Source organism: Vidua chalybeata, chromosome 10 (assembly GCF_026979565.1).
Source record: "Vidua chalybeata isolate OUT-0048 chromosome 10, bVidCha1 merged haplotype, whole genome shotgun sequence".
NCBI lineage: Eukaryota > Metazoa > Chordata > Aves > Passeriformes > Viduidae > Vidua > Vidua chalybeata.
In genome coordinates this window covers 12,329,412-12,354,279 of record NC_071539.1, presented here as the reverse complement: position 1 = coordinate 12,354,279, position 24,868 = coordinate 12,329,412, and the positions used below count along the sequence as shown (strand labels likewise).

The 24,868-nt window shown below is 36.8% G+C and overlaps 1 protein-coding gene across 1 annotated transcript in view; it reads left to right on the top strand.

The window, feature by feature from the left end:
• Window positions 1–24,868, top strand: part of ATP13A3 (ATPase 13A3) — a 56,821-nt gene that overhangs the window by 7,619 nt on the left and 24,334 nt on the right. Inside the window, exons 2-11 of the mRNA XM_053951383.1 lie at window positions 12,232–12,325; window positions 14,072–14,245; window positions 14,764–14,934; window positions 15,246–15,316; window positions 18,838–18,918; window positions 19,630–19,699; window positions 20,534–20,668; window positions 21,462–21,534; window positions 22,308–22,439; window positions 23,458–23,637. Coding sequence (XP_053807358.1) covers window positions 12,232–12,325; window positions 14,072–14,245; window positions 14,764–14,934; window positions 15,246–15,316; window positions 18,838–18,918; window positions 19,630–19,699; window positions 20,534–20,668; window positions 21,462–21,534; window positions 22,308–22,439; window positions 23,458–23,637 — 1,181 coding nt within the window. The remainder of the gene's footprint in view (window positions 1–12,231; window positions 12,326–14,071; window positions 14,246–14,763; window positions 14,935–15,245; window positions 15,317–18,837; window positions 18,919–19,629; window positions 19,700–20,533; window positions 20,669–21,461; window positions 21,535–22,307; window positions 22,440–23,457; window positions 23,638–24,868) is intronic.

Genomic DNA, 24,868 nt, shown 5'->3' with positions numbered 1-24,868 from the left:
CCATACTCAGTAGTGTTCAGACGGAGTTGTCCTTGCCGCACTCTTCCTTCTGCCACCCTTTCCATTACCCAGCAAAATCCCTTCCCCAGAGTGATACAGTTTTTTTAAGCAGGGAGACTGTTGGCATAATTGCATTCTGAGCATGTATTATGGAGGACTTTTATGCCTTAAGCTGGTACTGGTATGCTGGTAGCATTTGTAACCCCAGTTCTTATCCTGTGGTCATTTCAATAGTGGTTGTCTGGTGTGTTAAACAGTGGCTGTCTCTGCTGGAGGTGCTGGTCCACATAAGTCCATTGCTGGAACAGATCACAGAAGTCCTTGGCTCTGGTTTCAGAGCAAAATATTTTGAATTAGTGCAGTCTGCACCTTGCATTTGGAACAAATGTATAGTCTCAGTTTCCTGCTTCCTGTCATCCTCTGCTGGCATAAATGTCCATGAAGAAATAGTATCTTAAGTGCCAGAATTGTCTGTGTAGCTGAAGTCTGATAACACTTGTATGTACCATTGATGGGTGTGGTAGTAGAACTCGTGCAGCCTTATAGTCAAGACAGTAGTGGTGGTTGATTAGGTACTGTCAACAGAAGAATATTTTGAGTTGAGAATATTTTGGTGTGCACTCCCAGAAAATACTTTTTGTTGGCCTAGCTTAATGGAAGTAGTTCACCTTTTGTAAAGCTTACTTACTTAGGGACTAATTTTTGGTAGTACAGACATTATGCTATATCCAGACAGTTTGCTAAGTTTGTGGGGTAGTATTTTATGTTGAATCATCTGTGTGGTGTTTTGCTCTATCCCCCCATCTTACCTTTGCTGGATTCCTGAAAAGTGTGTTTTATATCTATGTGTCCCTCTATCAGAGAACATCCTCGTTCTTTGGTTACTGATTTTGGTTTTAGCTATGTTAGTGTTTTTCAATTTTGAAAGTGTGGTAGTATATACAGTTATGAAAAAGAGCTTGGTACTGATAACATCAGGCTGAAAGATAGTAAAAACATAGTAACTAGTGACTGGTTCCTTTCTTAATGTCCCATAGAAATGAGGTATGTTCATAGCTTCAGTCTTTTTCAAAACATTTTTGATTATTTTGCTTATCTTCAGATGAACTAGTTGTTTGGCAGCTTGCTTTTCCAAATGCTGTAGGCAAGGAGAAATCAAAGTGCGTGTTCATAAAGCTAATAGAGTGAAGGTCAAAATAAGGGCAAAATGAATCCTCTGTGAATTCAGGAGTTCTTTGCAGGGTGTTGGCAAGCTTAAAATATGCCACAAAATAATCAATCTTAAAAACCCCAGGAAAAATCCACTCAGTAATAAATAAGATGATAGGGTATTTGGCTCATGAAACTCTTGAACTACAAGTCCCTGGGACTGGAGATTGTGCACTGGGGAGCATCGTTATGTGACTCTCTCTGTGCTGTCTCCTTGACTGCAGGGGAAATGCACATTTGATCTGACCTTTCTGGCCCATTGTTTTGTTGCTCTATTAGCCTTCAGCCCGACTTTCTGTTCTTCTGTGGCATTGACACAAAGAGTATGGAGTTAAAGCTACTTGGGCATTTAATAAGTGAAATTGTGGCAGTCCTCAGTGGTGCTTTAGGAAGCTGACCTCTGTTTTCACCTAACATTTATGAAAAAGCAAGGCTGAAGGGGGAAGGCTGGGTCGAGCATCTGGATTAGAGTTATCTGGGAAGAGGCTACTTCTGAATATTTGGCTAGACAGTGGTAATATTTCAGTTAGTGAGGTCAATGCTTGAGGAAAAAGCACTCCTTGATACACTTCAGGTACTTGAAACATTTCAGTCTTGCTTTCAGGGAAACTTTCCTCCTCACAGCTGAGAAGATGGATACAGTTACAGCTCTTAATCAAGTTATAAAATTTTTTATAGCTAGGAAAGAAAGAAAAGTTATAGAAAAGGTATTTCAAACAGAGATAAAAATGTTGCTCTAGACAAGATACGTTAAGGCAGAATTTCTCCTTTAAGGTAAGTATGCAGGATAAAAGTTAACTATAAATGGACTGATAAGCAAAAGTTATTACTTATGGGAGAAGCAAGATTCAAGAGCTGTGCTGATGGTCCGAAGGACTGAGAAGATTGACGCAGTTGAAGGGATATCCCTTGTCAGATTTTTGCAGTCTCTTTCCATTATGCAGGAGATGTGTCCCACTGCTGATGCTGTGGAAGTCATTCCCAAGGGGCACAGAAGCACCGAATAGTGTCATTTAAACAGAGCTACTTAAGGCAGTGATGAAATGTATTGTAGTAGGATGTGGAGAGTTAATTTAATGTCATGGTTTGTAGAAGTCCTTCTCTGAAATACAACTGTTTACTAAATCTCTGAATCTCTTGTGGGTTTCTAGGACTGTTCTGACTGGGACATAGCAGCTAGATGGATGTGGGCCAAGGTTTACATTACAGACATGGAGTTAAATGTTACAGTCCTGTATGTCTGTTCTCTTGTCTTTGTCAAACTTCTTTTCATGAAAACAAAGAGTGCAACTTTTCCCCCTTGATTTTTTCGTCTTGCCTCATATGGTAGTTCTGAGGGTAAATTAATCATTTTCAGGAGTTAAGCTGTCAGGCTCTATAAATTCCTGTGCATAAAAAATTGTCCTGTACAGCAGTTCAATCTTGGAATGGAACTTGTTTGCAGATTTTTCTGTTAATTATTTCAGTTACTGTAATTTGAGATCAAAACAAATTATCATATGTGACATCTTTAATTCTTTTATACAGTCTTTTAACATTAATATTTAGTGTTGTTATGATAGAGTTTTAACAGTTCCTGTAATGCATAGTATTTCTATTGATTGGCAAGCTGTTTGCACACAAGAGTGTTTTCATTGATGTGTTTCATCACACTAAGTGAATGTACCACATACTTCAGACTTTGTCTCAATTTATTATGACTATTTTAAAAAATTGTGCTTTCAGTAAACAGTAGAACCCCCTGGTTTAATGTATAGATTTTATTACAGAATACATTTTTAGAAATTAGTTACAATTAATACAGTCTGTTATTCTGGAATATACTCTTGTGTTTTGTACTTTTAGTAGTTATATAGTTGAACTTTGGAATTTTTTTGCATTTTGACTTCAGGAAACTGAAGAAATACTGCTGGTTTTTCTGCTGAAAGCAGTGAAAGGTACTAAGCCATAATTAGGATGGAAATGGAAGATGCTTACAATTGTGTGACTTGCTTACAATGAGTGTGACTGCTGTAGTTATAGCATGCCACTATATGTGCTTCTGAGGAAATAAAAGTTAAATGTCTAAACTTTAGATGAAAGTTCATCTCTTGTGATTAGTCTAGTTGTGCTTGATGATCTCCTTGCAGACGAAGAGAAATTTGATTCAAATATTCTTATGCTAACCTCAAAAATATTTTCCAAGAATTTTAGAGGAAGAGGAAAAAAAGTCATTGCCTCCTTTTATTGAGCATCCATACTACAAAAGCAAATATATCCCAGGAAGCAGATACTCCACATTGCACAATAAGGCGGCAGCCACACAGGAAAGGTTGGGCTCTTGGCACAGCCCCTAAGGGGAAATGCTTCCTTGAAAGGACCCATTGTTGCTGGGTCTGGGTCTTCAGACTCCCAGTTCTCCACTGGAATGGCTGCGAGTCTCTTGGTGCTGGGATGGGGCATCTTTGCCATACCCATTACCTAACCAGAATAGTCTTGGTTATTTAATTACATAGAAGGGCTGAGTAAAGTTCACACCTCATGTGAGAAAGAAACGTTTCTTTGGAAACAGCCTCAGTGCTCAGGAGCTATTGAGAGCTCCTGCTGGGTGTAATGGCGCCATGCCTTACCCAAGATACTGGGAACCGTTTAACTTTCTCTTCCAAGAACAAACAAAACATAGTCTGTGAATTCTAACCCAAATGTCTGGTATACTCTTCCAAGAGACAAAAGAACTAATAAGCATCCAAAATAAATGTATGCTTTGTTGGATTCCCTGACTGTGGGGCAGGTCTTCTTTCTCTCATGGTAGTTAGGTAAGAGATCCAGAAATCTGAAAGGAGATGGGTAAAGAGACTGTTTCTGTGAGCTTGAGAGTAGGAACAAGCTTTGGGTAATTGTGATTTTTGGTGCTTGGTTTCCAGTTTAAAATTTTCATTAATGTGAATAGCTGCTGCTTGAAGTAAGATAAATGAGGTGCTGGGAAGGTTAGGTGGTAAAATACTTGACTAATTGTCCTTGAGATGACCAACAGCTTTCCTAAATTCTCTTCCAACATATCTTCAACTTCTTCATTGCTGCTATATTGCTAACAAATTTCTAAGTGGTCTGAAAATAATGATCTGAAGACCAGTTAGAAAGTAAGTTTTGAGTGTAGTATTGTCTATAGCACTTTGTTATCATGATGAATTGACATACTGAGTTTATTGTTAGATGTAGAATTATCTTTCCTTAATGTAGCCTGTACTCTACTATAAACACTGCAATTGCTCTTACAGCCTGCAAAAAGTATACTTTACAAAGAATACACTCTACAAATGTAAATACAGTTTTGGTTTGGTGATTGTTGGATACAATGGTTTTCCTTAAGCCTAAACACAGAAACAAAAGCTTGTATTATAACAGAAAGCCTAAGATGGGAAGTGATAAAATAGGTATTGAGTGGAGGGCTTTGTTAAAATTTAGCTCGTGTACTTGTAAAATTTCCATGTATTCATTAAACTATTATGTCATTCTTATTGTTAGAGCTTGGTTAGTTGACTAAAGTGTTAAGCTTTGTTTGTAGTACAAATTATAACCTTAACTCCTTTCAAAATGCAGTTGAAGGTTTTTGATCTGTCATAGTTATTTTAGTTTGTATGTCTTACTCGAGCATCTGTTGTACATTATGTGGGTAAGTTAGTATTTAAGGTTTCAGCTGCAAGTTACTGGAGAGCTGTAAACAGCATCAGCTCCCATTTTTGTAAGATGTATTTCTTAGGATGAGGCTGCCTCTCAAGTGGAGTATCTCTTGTGTTTGTAAACCACATGCTTGTAAAAATACAGATATGTTCAAAGAATACTGAAAGCTTTATAAGTGCATTATGTGTGTAAGGTCATGGTAATGCCTATTGAAGTAAAGTCACAACCTTTTGGTTTCTATAGTCATAAAAGTGTGATAGCCCCAGGCCTTTGGCTAAGTCATGTATCACCTGTAAAGGGACCTGTTTGAGTTTCAGGGTGGTCTTTGCATGACCTGGGTTTTATGTTTTGGGGACAGGCAAAGGGACTCTCTCAAGTGGTGTTGGGCTTGCCAGGTGGTGTGAGCTGTCTCTGGCATTGTGCTGCTGCTCACACATGGATCCTTCCAAGTCCAGGGTGTAGCAAAATCCATCCGGCACACACCATGGCTCTGGACCTGGGTACCTGCAACAGTGAAGCAGAATTGGAGAAGCAAAAACGTAGAGTGCAGGCATACCTGTATACAGAAGCTCCTTGGAGACTGAGAATCCAAAAAGAACAATTCAAACTCTTTCCTTAAAGGAAGTACAGAGACTAGTGATGAGTCCTGATTACAGACTGTTTGGTGACAGGATGTCATAAGGTGCATTTTAGCAGGACTTCCTTATAGCCATTAGAATATATTTCAAGATTTTTAATTGCAAGTGTATTAAAATGGTCCTTTTTTCATTCTCAGTGGCTGCAGATTCTACCTGTCCTGTTTAAAAAGCTGCCAGTGGAAAAATTTTAGGAAATAATACATTATTTTTATAGATGCTAAAGTAGGATATTTTAGGTAAAAGAGCAAGACTGGAAAGTAAATACAAGACTTATGTCCAAGACACTTTGGGCAGAAATTTTGATTCCATTCCTTGCAAGCTGGAAATGTTGTGTCCAAATTTGCTTTATTGGTGATTGATTTTTAGCATGTACAGCATATTATGAAATATGTTTTGAGAAGAATGTGCACTTAAGTATTTTATAATCTTTTTCTTTCCTGATCCTTACATTTTCTTAGCCTCGTATCAAGGAAAATATTTATTTCCTCGTGTCAAGGAAGATGAACTGCCATCCCTTTCTCCTAATGGTCAGCTGTTGCCCAGGCTGAGTTTTCATCTTTCCTAAGAAGTCGGATGTATTTTCACATGGAATATTTTCTTAGAAGATACATTCATTCCTCTTCCTGGCCCATTACAGCTCTTCCAATTTGAGTGTTTCTTCAGTTTTAATTTTTATTACTGCCAGTATGGCAGAGATTGAGCATTAGCTGGTGTTTTGTGTATGTGTAGCAATTCTTTTACCTACATTTTAGGCCCATTGCATGAATCCCAAAAGCCTTCACTATAATGTTTGGAAATAATTGACTGTTTGGTAAATGATCTCAGTGTGTGTGAATCTCATGGTAGCGTAACAAGAATAAGTTCTAGTGGAAAACATTGCCTTTGTCAGGTCTGTTTCCTTGTAGGTTTGGTTTCTTCTTGGGGTAAATTGTTGAAAGTATGGATCTAAAGTACAGAAATTTTGAATTTCTGAGTGACTAAATAATGTTTGGCTTTCAAGTTGCAAAAAAACCCCCTTTTTTTTCCTGTGTTTTGGCAGCTAGTTGGGATACAGTTGAAGATGATGACTTTCAAGGTGTTTTTTATTCAGAAATATTAAAAGCTTTTCATGACATCGACCTATTTAGAAACTTAATTGTTAATAACAGAAGTGTAAGGTGGCTTTTAGTGGAGGATGTACTTGCTGTGAATAAGTTCTGAAAGAGGAGTTTTAGCCCTTTAGTAGCCTGTTTGGACCCAGGAGAGCCAGGCAAGTCACTTGCTAGGACAATAGCTCAGATGTCAGGAATAAGGAATTGTGCTCAATTGTTTTCTAGACAGGTCAGTCAGAGTTTTTTTGTTCTTAATTTTCTTCCTGTATTAGTTTACTTGGTTTGATTTATTTATTGAGAGTAAGGTGCTGAGGAAGATTTACTTGTATTAATCTTTACACAGAGGTGAATTTGAAGTTTGGCCTCTTATGTGTCTCTTGCTTTTTTTCTCTGCCTTGCTGCATCTTTGGTTTGCCTTTTGTGTTCTTACCAAAGCAGAGCTGGCTGAGCCTTGCCTTGTACAGAAAAGTACCTTGTTTCTGTGATGTTCAGGTAGTGACAAAGTTCACTTTTTTTAGCTTTGTAGCACTCAGTCTCTAAAGGTCGTCTGATCTGGTGTGTGTGATTGCTTTGCTTTGCTCTGTGTTAAACTGCAAAATGCTGAGAGTGAGAAATGCGTGCATTTCTGACCTGCTGCCTTTAGCTCCTCAAAATGAATGTTGTTGTCTTCTCTCACAAGCGCTGTAAATACAAGGAAGGGTTTGGTCAGAAGCATAGATGCTTTTAGCTGGGCAGATAGTATCAGGGCTTGTGCATAGCCCTGTGAGTGTCTGCAGGCTCCTGGGGAGGCATTTCTTGTTTGAATAGAAGGAGCTGGACCGGGCGGCTGATGCCTGGAAGCGCAGCCTCCGCGCCAGCCCGGCCACAGTCTTGCAATTGTTCAGCCACACTGGAGGGAAGAGGGAAAAAAAAAAAAAAAAAAAAGGCATTCCAAGCAGTGCCAAATTTTCTTTGATATGTTAATCTTTTGATAACAGTTTGAAAAGCCCTTGGAGACTTTTTTTAGATTTTAGACAAAATAGTTCATTTGTCAGGACTTCCCTTGTAGATAGGGTCTCCGTTATTAAGAACTGCCTCGCTAACTCATGGTAACAAAAGCAAGTGCAGAGGACAGCTGCTGGACTGCTCGTTGGTAAGAGAAACTATTAGCTATCACAGGACTTCTTACAAAAATATGAAAAGAATAAAGTAGGGAGCGTTTAAGATACAAATGTGGAAGTCTACTCATGTATTTTAAGCAGACAGATGATAAGAGCATAAGCAAAATTAATAACTCGATAATTTTTATATGTATCCATACATGGATTTTATTAAAGACTTCAGCTTTAAAACTTATATTATATATAATCTGAGAAATCAGTTTAAATTACCCAGTGGTTGCAGGAGATATCAGAAGTTTTTTCTTTTGGAGCTGTAATTTGACCAGACTTTAAAAATTTTCTCTTGAAACTACCATTTATATTGAAAAACTGAAAGAATAAGCAGATGGCAACAACGTGTGTATTATTTGGTTTTTAAGGATTGTGGAATTGGGACAAATGTTGAGGGTAACAGAGGGGAGACTGTCTTTGCTTCCCACCTCCAAAATCAAACCCTTAAGAGTAAAATTTGCACTGAAGAAGTTTAATAATTATGCCAGCTGTTAGAAAACTGACTTGAGTTAAGCCAGTAGTCCTTCAAAAGTGTGGCTTGCAGAAATCTTCAGGTGTACTGATGGAGACTTGCTCTGGTGCTTTTAGTACAATTTCCTTAATAAATATGCCATGACTTCACTTGCACTTCTTACACTATTGCTACAAAGTTTGTTACTTACAGATATTGTTTAGTCAGGATAGATGAACAAATATGGAGTGGTGTAGTAATTGACAAAAAGTGCAGCATTTTCTTAATTTTGAGGTATGCATATAATTTTAAGCTCTGTACACTGCTGTAATTTCTTCAGTGATCCAACTTGTGATTTATTTTATCTCCAAAATAGTATCAACTTAAGTCTGAAGCTGCAGGTGCTGTCCTGCTCACAGCTGCACACTCTTCAGGACAGTAACAAATTGGAAATGATGTTCAACTTAATTTTTATATACTGTGTTTTGCTGAGTTGCAGATTTACTGTTTCAGCTTGTGACTCAAATGTGTGCTCTTAGAAGTATGTACCTTTCACTGTTCAGCTGATCTCTACACCATTTGTTAAATTTATACCTACATTGTTACAAAATGTTGCAAGATATTTCATCCTCTTATCTAAGTGGCAAACAGCCTTTTCTTTTGCAGACCTTTTTGATACTTCCTACTACTCTGACTCTAGAATATGCTTAGCTATACAATAGCAACTCAATAAGTAAAAATTATGAGTGGCATTATAGTAACTTTCAGCATTTCCATTTGTTGTAAGTTTTCTTTCTTTAAAAGGTTGCTATTTTCAATTTGTTAAAAGGGGCAGTGGATTTCTCTGGCTATTCACTCCAGGACCACAGAGAGGCTGAGTGGCAGCCTGTGATTGCATCAAAGGCACATTATATTTGGATATTCCTGCATTCATATTGTTTATTGCAACTGGATTTCCCCCTTACTTTGAGTACTAGTAAAGTGTCATACTCTCTCACTTGGTCTGAAAAGACCAAGGTTTATATTTAAATCTTTAATTAAAGGTTTCAAGTAGTGAAATGTTTAATTCCCCATCATATTATAGAAGGAAGGAAGTAAAACTCAAATGCAGATTACTAAAGTCTCTTCTGAATTGCTAAGGTTTTTTCAGTCTGACCCAGCACCCTGAAGTCACCCAAGGAGGCAGCCCTGGGGAGTCCCATGTGGTGGTGTGCAACCCCAGCTTTCAGCAGGGCAGTGGGAGACAAACCAAAGAACTTACCCATTTGAACTCGTGGTGACACGCTTGGGCTGATGGTGTGCCAAAAGAGATATGATAGAAAGGAGAGTGCAGTTCTTTGTTGTGGCATAGGAATAATTTTCATGACCCATCAACAAAGAAAATATTTCTTTAATGCTTTTTAAGTTTAGAGATTTGAATTGGAGTTTAATATGGAAAATTACCAGCAGCATGTGCCATGTTGAGAATGTGTGTTAGTTGCAGGTTGTTCAGTAAATGAGTCCGTATAAAATAATGCAGATGGAGCTAATGATGTGAGTCAGAAATAGCATCCTAATTCTCCTCATGTATTCCCTGTCTGGTTCTACCCAGCTGTTCAAAGATCTTACTGAATCACAGGAATTATTGATAGTGCTGAGATTTTCTTTCGTACTTATTCAGACCCACAAATTGATGTTCATTCCCAATGCCTAAATGAAGGCAATTGCACTTCTCTCTCATACTGCCATGGTGTCCCATAAGGTCCCTGTGCTGACATATTGGCCAAATGGAAATCTCAGTTGAGATCCATTGATCTGGAAGCTGTTTGCATTTATTTTTTTGCCTGGTGCTTTCCTGTATCAAGTTCCTCCTTGATATGTCCATCAAGGTTGGAGAGTTGTCTGCAGGACCCTTTTTGATGTTACTGTACATCATAGCGGGGAAGTGTGTGCTTGTTTAAGAGCAGACTAGCTCAACTATGATTAACCTAATAATTCTTTCCTGGACCTGTGAACTCTATTAGGAGTATAATTCTGTAAATACACAGAACATTTTCTGGCTGCATGACTTCTTGATTGAAAATGTGATTTGTGTGGTGTACATAAAGTTGTTTGATGTAATTAATTCAAAGATTGTCCTCAGATGCTTTCTTAGCAGTCCGGTGTAGATTTAGGACAGATTTTTAACTGATTCTATGTATTATCTATATCTTTCCCAGGATAGAAAGCTCCTTAGTTAAGAAAAGTGGCAATTTAAATGAAGGTGTGGTTTAGAACTTTAATGACTTGTGTGGCTTAATATCCAAATAAATCTGCAGTAAAATTATAGTATAGCAATAGAAAATTTTCACCTTAACAAGGCGAGGAAAGTGTGAGCTGATATTCCAATCAAAGAAGGCAGTTGTTGCCAAGTTAGCTTCCTTCCATTCAGAACAAAATGCCAACTTTATCAAGTACTCAATTTATGAAGTACTGAGCTTCTTCTCACCTGAGACTCAGCTTTCTGCTGTGATGCAGTTCTCTCCTTTGAGTGTGTGTTTCTTCTACTAGGACCTTATTCAGCAGTGGAAATAGATCTCTGAGGAGATCCAGTTTTGGGTAGCAAAAGAAACCTTTCCAGTTAGGTTCCTGCTTCATTTATTGGGTTAAGTGGGAAGGAGATGGTAGGTGGCAGAAAACACGTGTGGATGTGATGCTGTAGATAAGCTGCAGGAGATGGGAGGAGGCATCATTAGAAGCTGACATTGATGGTGAATGTAAGTGCATGGATGCAGGGGCTGGCTTTGAGAGGATCTGACTTGTAGTCTGGTGATTTGGTTTGTGAAAGTGTTGGGGAGTTAATGACAGAGAGGTTGGTAGTGCTTGTAATTATTGTGCTACCTAATACTAATAACAGCCTGAAAAAGGGCAATTAGAGTAGCTGCTTGTGCTGTGACTTAATACTTGAGGACTGGTTATAAGCTGTGGTAGTAAGTGCTGTCTTCTGAGAGATTTATGTATGTGCAGTAAATAAAATTGAAGGCTGTACCATGTCAGTGCAGAGAATTGTAGTTAATCTATGTCTTGGCAGGTGAGCACTGGCTATTTAGTGATTTTAATTGTGGTAGTTTTTTGTTCCTGTGCATTAATTATAAATTGTATACAATTAACATGTAGAGAGGTGCCCAAATGAAGGTTAGATGCAGTTTTAATTTAAAAAATTTGTCTTTTTGACATGGTACTTTAGATTTTTCTTGCTTATGTGATGAGGAAAATTCTGATAAGCCTCACTGTATTTAGCCTTTGTTTGTAGCTCTCCCGTTTTGGAGTAGAGATCTGTGTGCACTACATCTCGTAGACAGTGCCATATTTTTTCCATGCCTTTTCTTATTCATGAAAATTGTGATCATAATCTGTCCTTAAAGCACCTCTCAAGATCAGCAACTGTGAGAGATTTTGATGCAAATTGAATAGTAGAGGAATTAGGAGGATGGGGAAAGACTGACCAAAAAGCATGTCTTGATTTAGAAATAATGAACTGGGGACTAAATGTTTTTGAGCAAGTATTTATTCTGCTCAGATGAGAAGTGTAGATCTCAGGGGTACTGTGCCTTTCCTCTTGAAGGATAGCCTGAATTCTGAAAGAATCTGATTGGAGCTATTACATATAGAGTGATACAAATGTGTAATATTAACCTACTTTTAAGCTTTTTTTGTTTTAATGGGATTAATTTACATTTCCATCATGAAGCTTGTAGAATGTACCAAAACCTGCTTGCTGCATGTAGAATGTGGCCAAGTTAAATTGGTACAAGCTTCTTCCTCCTCTTTTAAAACCTGATGTTTCTGCAGTATTTCACTTGTATTAATCTACTGTCCAATCATAAAGCTTTATAGACCTCCTTGGATAGTTACTTCTAGAAACTAGTAACAGTGCAAATTGAAGATAAATATTAATATTTTTTCATTGATGTGTTTTATATATGCACTTACCAAAAGCAAATTGGAACAACCTAAAACTTAGGTGTAAAATCAGTAATGTTGCTTCCATTTTCAATTCTTGTCCATTGAAGGTCTTCCATATCTCAAGTCGAGAAGTTCCATATCATACTAAACATGGAGAAAGAAGAAAAGAAATATGTCAATAAAGCAGAGGAAGATGAGATGGTAATGAATTCTGTTAATCTTTTTTTATACAATGAAAGAAACATATTTGCAGGGTTTTCTGCTTAAAGGGGGGCATATTACATCGGGAAGTGGATTGTCTCAGTTTAAATCAATTTAGCAATTTTATAAGATTATGCTTGGCAATATTTTTTGGTATTAAGAAATTTGTCTTGGGATAGGAAAGGTTTTTGTTAAGGCCAGTAGTCCAATAGATAACACATTTTGGTGCTTAACATTTCTACTTTTACACATGAAAATAGAAACAAAGTGAGTTGTGTTTTGGTTTTTTTATTATTACCATTATTTTATTGTTCTTTGGTTAGTTGGAGTTTCTTCCCTCCAAATCCTGGAGATTTTCTGTTGTATTTTAAAACAGGTTAATGCTTCATAATGTGATTCAGAGCAGTAAGCTTTGACAGAAAAGTACCAGCAGCTAATCTTTGAATTTCTAGCCTACTTGGGGTTCATAGGGATTTTTCTAGTCCATTTGGTATAGATAGGGATTTTTGTTTGCAAAAATGATAGGTTTCTGTGAAGTTCTTGTTTTGTCCTTGTCCACACTGCTAGGAAAAGTAGTTCTTCACTAGACAGCTCCAATACAGAAAGTAAGCAAATGCATTGTAGAACAGGAGATGCTTATGGCCTGATCACTAAAATTAATATCTTTTTTAGGAAATAATTTTATTTTCTCCTAAAAATAAACATTTATTTCTCTCACCATCTTTCACTCTCCTATTTTTATTGCTGAAGAGTGTTTTGGGGGTAAGAGAGAATAGGCTTTATTTCTGTTTTTTGTCATCAGAGAAGGTGGCAAACCAAACTTTTGAAAACCCTTTTCTTAGGAAAGGAGTTTAAACAATTTCTAACACTGTTTAATGAAAAGTAAAAAAAAAAAATCCAAGAAGTTCATGTCAGTATGAACAATGGGCGGGACTCAATGGGAAACTTCATTACCCTTTTACAGCAGGAAATATAATCTAATGATGTAATGTGAAACTCAGAATGTAACACAGTGTCCAGTAAATCACTAAATTATTTTCTGTTCCTGGCTGTCAAGTTAACTTAGTGCTTGCACACTGAATACTTGGGGTTTTTTTTCATGGGAGAAGGATTTTTCTAACTGGTGCAAGTTACAGAACCTTTGAGTGTGGCTTGGAGTTTGTAAAGTAGCATTTCTTGTTAAATGGCAGGCAAAATAAGCAAAATTCTCTACTAGAAAGTGTTGTTTGATATATTTAGGGGCTTTTTTAGAATGTATAAAATTCAGCCTACAGTAGTAATTCAAAACTGTGAATGCTAGCTAATCAAATGCTGTGTCATAAAATCAGCATTTGATAAAACCACATGCTTTTGCTCTGAAGTGTTCAGCTGACTTGTGCTCTGTCATGGTCAAAAATGTTGTTCACTGAGAGTTAAGGCAGGTTGTGTTGCAACCTCAATCCTTAGGGAGAATGCAGAGAGGAGACAGTCTTGCAGTGAAATGTTTTACACAGTGTGGATGATCCTGCTGCTGTCTGGCTTTTACTTTATGTTTATACTTCTGATTAAGCAAAACAGTGTTCCTTTTTGCTTCCACTCCACCATTTATTAAGTATTCCAAATGTGTCCTTCCCCCATAAAAGAAAAAAAGGAAATGGCTTTGAAATTTGATTTGCTTTAAATGCTGCACATTGTGAAAAATTAATGTCGGTATCCTGAGCCAGAGTAATTAAGAGAGTCATCACTACTTGTTTTACTGCCATGCAGGAGATCTATGGCTATGATCTGTGTCGCTGGAAGCTGGTGCTAGTTACTGTAGGAGTGATCTGTTCTGGTGGCTTTCTTCTCCTCCTCCTTTACTGGATGCCCCAGTGGCGTGTGAAAGCAACGTGCAGAAGGACTACCCTGAAGGACTGCGAGGTGGTTCTGCTGAGGACGACTGTAAGTGTACAGGGGATGTGCTTCTCCCTGTTGGCAGATCCTTCTGCTGGCTGGAGTACACCAATCCTTGCCTCACTATGTAGACATGATTGTGTTTTACAGCAGTGCAGAATGGTGCTCCTGTGTGTACCTTTGTGCCTCTGTGGGAAGACTGACAGTTGTTAGAAGTGGGGATAGCGAGTAGTCTGTATTTAAGTTTTAAGAATCAAATACATGAATGCTGATGTCATCAACAGCCACAGAACAAATACTTGTTCCTATAAGCTGAGACATGGTTTCCCATCCATTGTTCAGCAAAGGTACATTTGCTGAAGTAATGTGTAACTGCTGACCCAAGTGCAAAAATATGCTTTTAGAAATGTGGAAAGAAAGTTATTCTTAAGGTAGCTGATGTTAACATGGAGATATGTTCTGTAATTCTGTATGGGCTCTGCTAATCTATGATCTGTGATTTTGCTGTTGTAGTAAAATGGTGTTTAAATGTTCTTTCAGCTAACTCATTTTTCCCCCTTTCTAAGGATGAATTCAAGATATGGTTTTGTGCAAAGGTTCGCATTATGCCTTCTTTGGGAGCCAATCCTTTACAGAATCCTAATCCTATTGTGCACAAGGTTTCAAATGGCCATGCTGTTCATTTCTCTGAATCTGCTGCAGAAGAGAATAAAAACGATTCGAGAAAACATTTGCCTGTAAGTAAACTTGCAGTACTGTGCTGGCTAATCCTCAAGTACTATTGAGAATAAACACACATGTGAGCTGTACATGTGAGCTGCTACTTTAGTTCGGAAGGCTAAGTCATTCTTGAATGGAACAGAAATGTCCTCAATAACCTGTTACTGGAAATTGTGGCAAGCTTGAAAGATTAATGTTGAAAGAAAAATACTCATTTTTCATTGAAGCTTTTCTAAATTCAGTTTCTGTCACCTCTCAGAATAAAGTCAGTCAGAAGAAAGGTGTTAAGTGGTACCAGTTTGACATCTATGTTTTGTTGCCCTTACAGATTCGTTACTTCACACATCACAGTGTGAAGTATTTTTGGAATGATTCAGTTCAAAGTTTTGATGTTGTACGGTAAGAATACTTTTTTCTTACATGTTGTGCCTCAAACTGCATTAAAAAAAATAAAATAGCATGCCTAAGAACATGCTGAAAATCACTGTTATTTTCGGACAGCTGTTTTAGCTCATGGAGTCTGTTTGAGCCATAGTGAGGGCAGGGAGATTTTAACTCAGTGTGAATTTGGAAGGAAGGTGTTTGTTTAATCTGCCTTTATCAAGTGTGATTTGTGTAGGGTGACAGGCTGCATGCTTCTGCAGGCTTTTTTGCCTGTCCTTGGAGGGTTACTTGAGAATCAGAGCACCTGTTCATAGACAGTAGTACTTCTATAAACACTCAAAGACTTTGCTTATGATGGAATAACTTATATTTTTTGTGTTGCTGAGCTCAACCCAAAAGGAGTGTCTAGGAAGAAGTGTCTTTTTTACTCATCTTTGTGTAGGTCTATTTCTATGTTTTAGTGCAGTTGAGCTGGATCTGATCCATCTTTTGTTACTGTTTAGTAACAAAAACAGGTCTATTGCACTGATAAAAAAATGTCTCTTAGTGGGCAGCACTGTATTTTCTTTTATCCAGCAACACTGTTGCATGATGTTAGGGTTGAAGAAGAAAGTTTTTCTTTCTGTGATAAGGCCTTCTCATAGTGCCACAAGTTAAATGAGCACTGACTTCTCCATTTTTGGCAACTGCCCATTAAAACAATAAATTCAGATCACAAAATCTATTTTAAACTTAAATCAGTGTTCACTGCATTGAACTATCATGTGGAGATGGGTTTGTGTGTGCAAATAATATGGAAAGTTATCAGCAGTGAAAACAAATTTAAGAAATTACTGTAATACAAGCAATTACAAAACTGAGAAGTCCTCATCTGGGAGGGTGGAAATGTCTCAGTTCTCAGGAGTAAGTAATTAAAAGCTTTGTATGCATTTTTTGTGTTAAGCCTCCCATGAAACACAGTTGTGCAGGTAGTGACACTCATCATTTTGCATTGCAGGCTCCTGTTTTCATGCCTATAGTGCTCCTAATTTAAACTGCTCAAAGGGAATAGTTCCCACAGATGAGATTAAGAAACTGTACTTGTATGTTAAGAACAGGTATTGGAAAAAAATCATATGACTCCATGTGTTTAGAAAAAAATGTTGTTTCTTAGCATTAAAGCAGCAACTTGAAACTTGGCATTTGTGGCTATTTGACTGTGCCTTTTGATGTTCTTGTGATAACTCAGCCAATTTATAAGCCCTAGAAAAATCTCAGATATGCCTGTGAAGTTATGTGAGCATTTATTCAATCACATTCTTGCTGATAAGCCAAACTTTCATTTGTTTGATGTATTAGCCACAACTGAGCCTGGCCACTTGTTTAGTCAGGTACAGTAGCTGAACTGGACATGATTATTTAGTTATTGAATAATAAAGACGGGAAAGAAGTGGATCTGAGATGTACTGGATACTGTTAGAGCACTAAGTCACTTTTCCACAAGGTCAGATAAAAATGCCAGTTTGTTAAAACTTTCCTCTAAAGTGTACGGTCGTGTAGTGAAGTACTAGATACCATGTGCAAAATAATATCTGAGCTTGTGAATGATAAATATTCTGAAAAGAAGTCTTGGAAAATTTTTCCTTCTCTAAGATACGTCTTCTTATTCTGCTCTTCAGTTTATATATATAAACCAATAATTGATATTACCTAATAACATGGTAGAGAATCAAGTTAATATTTATAAAGAGCCAGCCTGTGAGGCAGAGGTCTTTATAGTAAAGCCCTTAAAGCAGGCAGCATGTTTGTAGTTGTGATCTAAGCACAACACTGCATCATGACGAGCATTCGCTTTGGACTGCTGCTTACGCAAGTACTCAGAGACAGAACAGTTTGATCACATCATGAAAGGCTTAGCACAGCACAAAAAGGGGGCAAATTAAGGTTTCTTGGATGACTATTTCAGTTATGAGAGTTTGAGTTTCATATCATTGTTCTTTTTATATTACCATAATATTAAGATCACTGTTTTAAACACAGGAAATGCAAGTGTAATTGTTCTTGGACTAAGTCAGACTTGGTCACATAGCCAAAGAGGATGCAACTCTGACCTTGGATATCTGTTTTGTTTTAGCTACTGTCAGCTGAATATCTGAGTGGGTTGATGAATGCTTTATATAATAAACTCTGCACACAGTGATTTTAATGCCTGGGAATTCAGTCTGTAGCAGTAGTGTAAAAAGCAGAGAACATCGTGCTAGAAGCTCTGTCTTTGCATGGACGTTGCATACATAAGTATGCACATTTGCATATAGAGCACTTAAATTTAGGGACCCTCCTTAAATCCACTGTTATATTTCTTTTCCTATAGGAAAAGAAAAGTTGTTCATGGTAGAATGGGAGGAAAGACACAGCTATTAACAAAGTTTTGTGTATTTTTTAATTTAAAAAATATTTTTTTAAATCCTTGAACTTGAAAAGATTTAGAGAAAACTGCTAAATCTAGGGCCAGGTTGACATATAATTTTCGTCTTCTGTTCTTGTACAAGCAGTTGGTGGAAACGTGATCCTAGGCATTGCAGTAGTGAGGATATTTAAAGCTTTCCCTGTGTTCTAGAGAATGGAAGTAATTGTTACGAAATATGCACAATAGAGAGTTGGGTTTTTTCTTTTTTTCTGCTGGGACAAGTCTGAATTCATTTTGACAGATAACTTAATAAATATCCAATATAAAAATAGTGTGGAATAATGATGGTTTTGTCATGATGTCTGTGAAAGCCTTTTGGAAGGTGATGATATTTTCCTGTGTATCCAGAGTATGTCCACGAGAAAATGCCTGGATATTGGGCAGCATACATCTGATTTACTGAGTTTGATAGTTAACACAATCCCATAGCTGTAAACTGAGTTTGATAGTTAACACAATCCCATAGTTGTAAACATAATGTTTAGGTGTTTCTGAATATCTGTAGATTTCCTAAAGCACAGCATGAACTTTCACAGCGTGTGGAGAAGTCCTGTGAAAATGAATCTTCTGGTGATAAGAAGGAACTGAAAATGTAGGGTGCATTTTTCCTAGTCATGGATAACACTCTGATTGTAAGATGCTGTGAAGTAGCTGTGGTATAGATTTATTTAATACATTGATTAATAATTATTTCTAAAAACTTCCATTACTACTTAGAGTCAAACAAAGGTAATCTGAAGAAATGTTAATCCACATTGATTTCATATAATGTTTTATAAACCTTGCTCAATTTTAGAAGCCTTTGAATATTAGTTATCCTAGTATTCTGCTTCATTTTTTAAGTGTCTCCATTTTGATTGAGATAGATTTGATTATCCTACAGAGTAAGATATGTCAACAAGACTGCTTTTCATGTGTCACTGGTATTGCAGTTATGACAAAACCAGCTAAGAACACATTAGTCCACAGATTTTGAGTTTTATAAAATGGTGTATACCTCTTGGCAAAGACCTAACTCTTTTGAGTCACTGAAGACTTAATTTTAAATATCAGATTTTTTAAATAACTCATTGACTTTTCCTTTATTTAGAGGTCTAGATGAATCTACCTTCTGCTCTGCAATTCATAACGAACACAGCACGGGACTGACAAAGGGAATGCATGATTACAGGTAATATTGCAGTAGTATTTGAGGGAAGGATTGTTGATGTTTCATTACCTGTGTTCAGAGTGTTAAAAAGCTCAGAAGACAATTGAGTGATCAGTGTCTGATTTTTTTTGTAAATGAGACCTTCATACAGGTTAAAATATGGGAGTATCTGCTTGCTTATCAATTAATGTTCTGGCAATTTGTGTCTTTTTCTAAAATAAAAGCCTTTCCCCTCAGATCATTTTAAGGGCTTTTTCATGTCTCAGTTATTTAACCAGCTCTGATCCCATCAGAGCTTGGTTTCTTGCTCCCTCTTTCATGATTTGCCTTTCTTTGTGCTGAGAATAAAACTAAGATACAGGACCTTGAAAACATTGTCTTACTGCAGGGTAAGAGTTAACACTGGTTTAAGCTTAAGCTAATGAGAATCACATACTGGCTTTCAGAATGACATATTTAATAACATGGAGCCATGCAGTTTACAGAGAAATCTTGTTATGAAAGAATCTAAAAAATAAGGTACAGCTTAACTTGAAGTATAAAATAATTATCTTTGTATTGGAACATCTCACTAGGTAAACATTTTCTGAAAAGCATTTTCTGAAACTATGATAAATAAGAAGAGAGTCACAGATTTAGGGACGTGCTATACTTTATCAGATTAGTGGAATTACTTTGACATCAATAAAAAATCTTAACTTTTTTTTTTTGCATTTTTCTTTTTTAATGCAGAAAAGCATTCTATGGAGTAAATGAAATTGCTGTGAAAGTGCCTTCCATTTTTAAGCTTCTGGTTAAGGAGGTAAAATCTTTTCTTTAACAAATTAAAGAAAAAAGGTGTATCATTGAAAGTTGTTTCAAGTGCAATGACTATTGACTGTTGGAAACCTTCCCCTAGAGCCTTACATTGTAAAACAAAATCATATGGACAATTTTTTGAGCTCTCCAGGTCTCCTTAGAGCTAAAGATCAAAGAAGCCTCAACTATAACCTCTTCAGAGTTCACAGCCTGGTGCCTTAGTAAGGACATTAGAAAACATGTCAGAATTCTTTGAAAGGGTCAGCATCTTATGTATTTTTTGTATTTAATTTCAAACATAACATGACTTATGTTTTCCATGAGGAAGCCAGGGATTATATATTTCAATATATGCAGCAAATCAAATGTAGTGTTGTTGGATTTGTCCCATTTGCCTTGTATCAGGTGGATTTGAATAACCGGTTTGTTATCTTGTGCTGTAATACAGTAGAACTTCTGAACAAAGAAACTCTCCAACCTGATCTAAAGGAGTAAGAACTTGAGGTATCAGGACATTTATTGAGAACAAGTAGAAAATAACATCCAAATTGGTTTAAGAATTATAACTTAAGGTACATCAGATATTCCCATTACCTTGTTTTGAGGTGTAGGGGAAAATGCAAGCAGTCTTCAAAGTCTGTATTTGTGTCTTATTTGAGTGAGAGCTGTGCTTTTGAGGGGCTGAGGAGGTAGTGAAAAAATGTTGGCAAATCAAACAAAAATTATGTATAAGGAACTGAAATTGTCTTCTCCCTAGAGGAGGATAATTTCAGCTTTGTTCTGATGGAGAACCCATGTGACCTTTTGGTGTAACTTGAATGTTCTGTCACTCTTCTAGGTTCTCAACCCTTTTTACATTTTCCAGTTGTTCAGTGTGATATTGTGGATCACTGATGAGTATCACTACTATGCATTAGCAATTGTGATTATGTCTGTAATATCCATTGTTAGCTCACTCTACACCATTAGAAAGGTAAGTTCAAAGAAATTGGATGCATCTTTTTGGGTTTTTACTGATTGCCTTATTTTGTTGTGAAATTGTCTACAAATTGTTAAGAATTTTCCAGAGTTATAGAGATAGAATATTGTTATGCATTTTCCCTCTTTGAGCTGAAAGAATTTGGATTTAAAGTTTTCTTAGAGACTTTTGTAGACTTTCCACACTGATGAATCAATAGGTTGGCCTCAGATAACAGAAACACTACCTTGCTTAAATAAAACCCAGACACAAGTTTATGTACTAAGTTTTATTGACAGTAGTGATTCCATCATGCATTGTTTCCTTGTTTGAAAAAGCCCTACAGAGCTGAGCACCAGAGAAGCATATGGATTGTTAAACTGGTGATTCAGTTTGCTCTGTAGACTTCGCTGATGGAAATCAAAGTAGTAATTATCCTTAAATTGCAATCTCTGAATTCAGACCAGAGACAAAAAAAAAAACCCAAACAACTTCTACCTTAATTCAAGTTCATACAACTACTGCAGCTTTTACTTTTGTATGTTAATGACCAAATGATTTTATAAGATTTTGCGTGACACTGTATGTTTGCTTCCAAAAAGCTGTTAAAATAGGAGAAGCTGTACAGGTTGTTGCACTCAAACTTTATTTGCCCATAAGTTTTCTAAACTATGTTCAAGAGAATGTTTTGAGTAGCATTTTGTTGTTAAAGAATGTTAGTAGAGAATCTCATGACTTCTACTGTAGAATGTGCATTTTGAAGAAGACAAGCTGTACTTTTGAATAATCAACTTTTCTCCCTTTGCAGCAATATGTTATGTTACATGACATGGTAGCAGCTCACAGCATTGTAAGGGTTTCTGTCTGCAGAGGAAACCAAGGTAAATTTCACAGGTGGCCTGGAAAGTTGAATTTAAATTGCTCATGAAGTGTGAGTGTAAAGTGGGTCTGCATCTGTTCTTTTTTTAATCAGCTTGAAATGCTTGCATTCCTTAGCAAAATTGCATGAGAAAAGAGGTTCAAAGTGGAATTTAGATAGTGTAATGTGTTCAGGGTTAACCTTCTAGATGGTATTTTCAGTGAGTATCAGGTTTGTTCTAGATTAGATGCTTGTCCTATTGCTGTTTCTCATTCTCTACCATTTCACTTATGTAATTGTCATTCTAATTTATTTCCTGACTTAAAGATGTGCCTGTGTTGGGTCTCCATTACGATTTATTACCCAACAAGGGCTGCAAGATGATTTCTGAACTTCCCCTCATTTGGATACCACAGCAGTTAAAGGTGTGGTATCCAAAAGGTTGTGATGCATAATATTGTTTTTAAGACACACAATTGTGTTGTGCTCTTGTCTTTATACTGAAGTTACACTGTAGCTAATCATTTGTAAAATCTTTTGTTTAAGCTTGATTATTTTCATTTGACGTGATGTATTCTATCCATGTGCTCTGGAGTTTAATCTGTGGTGGATTTGGGGTTTATCAATGGCTTTTTCTGGATAGTTTTAAAATATTTTCATGTCATTAATTTAATGAAGTTATACTTCATTTTATTAATAGTCATACTTCACCTGGATCTTGAATGCGAGGCTCTTTTTCAGGTTTTATAGATGGTGGCTATTTTCAAGTAAACTTGTTTGTGTTCTAATATTCAGAAATAGAAGAAATCCTTTCCACCGACCTCGTGCCTGGAGATACCATGTTGATTCCATCCAATGGGACAATTATGCCGTGTGATGCAGTCCTGCTCAGTGGTACTTGCATTGTAAATGAAAGTATGCTAACAGGTAAAGTAAATTTGATACACAGTGCTGCATGGCTAAAAACTGTTAGTTTATACCTATGTGCATGCTCACTTGCAGTATGTTTTAGCAGAAGTGGATATGTTTATTTTGTTTGAAATGTGTATGTTCTTACAATTAGACATGTTCTGAAGTACTTAGGTACTTGTGTCCTGCTTATCTGCAACAGCTGCCTAATACTGCTTAGCAACTTCAAAAATGATTGTGTCTTGTTAAAAAGATTTCTTCTTGATGTTTGTCTTAACTTAACTTGGTGTTCTCAGTGCAGAAGGAGTTCTGAAGCGTGCTTCTTCAGAAAATTTTTGCTCAAACTTTTTGCTTCTTCCAAAAATGAAGGTAGTGAGTAGAATGTTCTACTGTATTTAAAACCACAAATTATTATCTCAAGTTGTGCCTGCATATGCTGAAATCAGGGATCTGATGTATTTAAAGGACAGCTTCATTGAATAGGATGGACATTTTGTTATTCCTAGGATAATCTGTCCAAATTGACAACCTTTAGAAAATTTTAGTTCAGAGATTGTGTTCTATCATGTTCAGTTTTTCTGAATATACTTGATTTTGCTGCTGCTAGCAACTGATAAAAATTGAGTGTAGCCCTAACCTGAGTGCACTCACTCACCAAAGGAGCTGAGAATAATTTTCTTCAGCTTCTAGTTTTTCTGAAAAAAAGTAAAGATGGGGGTGATGCTTTTCAGCAAGAGAAGGAAGCTTGTCCTGTTTTTTTTTTTTTAATGAACTGTGTTTGACATCACAAACTGTGATTTGAAGTAAGGGACATAGAAGCTCTGTAAGGAATAGAGTTTAAATAGCATTTGGGTAAGGAATCTGCTGAGCTGAGACTAATAGGTGAGAGACCACCTAATAACATGCTGAAAGGAAGACGACTTCAATAAGTCTGCCTGTGCTGGTGAAGTGAGATTATATTATACTACTTGTAGTTGTGAATGAAAAAAAAGTCTGTTCTTCTGTGATCTTGCTTAGACACTTTCTTTCCTTTAAGGTGAAAGTGTTCCTGTCACAAAGATTAATCTGCCAAATCCTTCGGAATATCCAAAAGCAGTGGGAGATGAGATCTACAGTCCCGAAGTGCACAAGCGGCACACGCTGTTCTGTGGAACCAATGTCATTCAGACCCGGTTCTACACTGGAGAGTTGGTCAAAGCTCTGGTAGTGAGAACAGGTATGGATTGATAAGTTTATCCTTGTTAATGTACTACTCTTTTTTTGTAGGTATGTGTCAGCTGGCTGATACTGCTGAGCTTGGGTAAAGGAATATACCCCAAATAGCTTGATTAAAGTCTTAAAACAATAACAAAACTAGATGATGGTCTGAAGATTAACAGTTGGCAAGCACAAAAGTGAATCAGACTTCAGTGTCAATTTAAAACTTACTTGAATGTGTTTTCATGTCCTTTAGAGGTTTTTTTGTAGTGTCTTGCTTGAACTGCATGTGCCTCTTGGAAAAGGTTTGGGTGGATAGAGGGAAACAGCTGATTTTAGCAGAGTCATTCACAATGCCAAATGTTTTTCTTTACCTATAGTTATTTCAAAGTACATAACATTTACTGAAAAAATGAGTTTGATCTATCTACAGAAATGCTAATTCATATGTTAGAGATCTGGCATTAAATAATAGTCTATGAAAACCAATTGCACAAGCAAGTACAATTGTGGGATTCTGCTTTACAAAGATCATCTTAAGAAAATTGCCACAAAATAAATGAATGCAAGCTATAATCCAAAGTACAATAAAATTAGATAGAAGAAATTGGACTGCATTGATAAGACTGCTGCTTAAAGCAAGCTTTCCAACAAGTAACTTCATCCTAATTAGCTGCTTCGTACTCTGATGTATTCTTTTCACCTTCTGTTAGTCTGCTTTAGCAGTAAAAGTTCTGATTTTTTTGTTCTATTCTCTTTCTTGAGGCTTTTAATAGTCTTTTTTTTTCAAATAGATATTTTCCTTCCCTTGAACACATCTGCCCTTTAATAATATCAATCTCAACTTGTTTTGTTTCTTAAATGAATTTCATGTGCCCAGCCAGTGTGTATGTAGAGCAAGGTGAGCCCAAACAGCAACAGAAAGGAACTGCTGAAGGCATGTTGCTTCTGCTCTGCAGGAAGGATAGTACTTTTTGTTTGGAAGTATGATACTATGGTCTGTAACTCTTTCAAGGAACATTGCCATTGCTCCTAACACTCTCTCTTACTGGCCTGACATCAGAAGTTCTGTTTGTAAAATGTTCTTTGCCAATGGCAGGTCCAAGTTAGCCCCTGTTGTAAGCAGGATGAATTCAGCTGGGCTTTATTCAGGTTTTTTGTATGGACAAATGTGTTTTTCCTGCTGTGGCTTTGTATAGAGAGAAGCAAAGTGATGGAAAATTCTCTGTTCTCCTATCTGGTTCACAGAA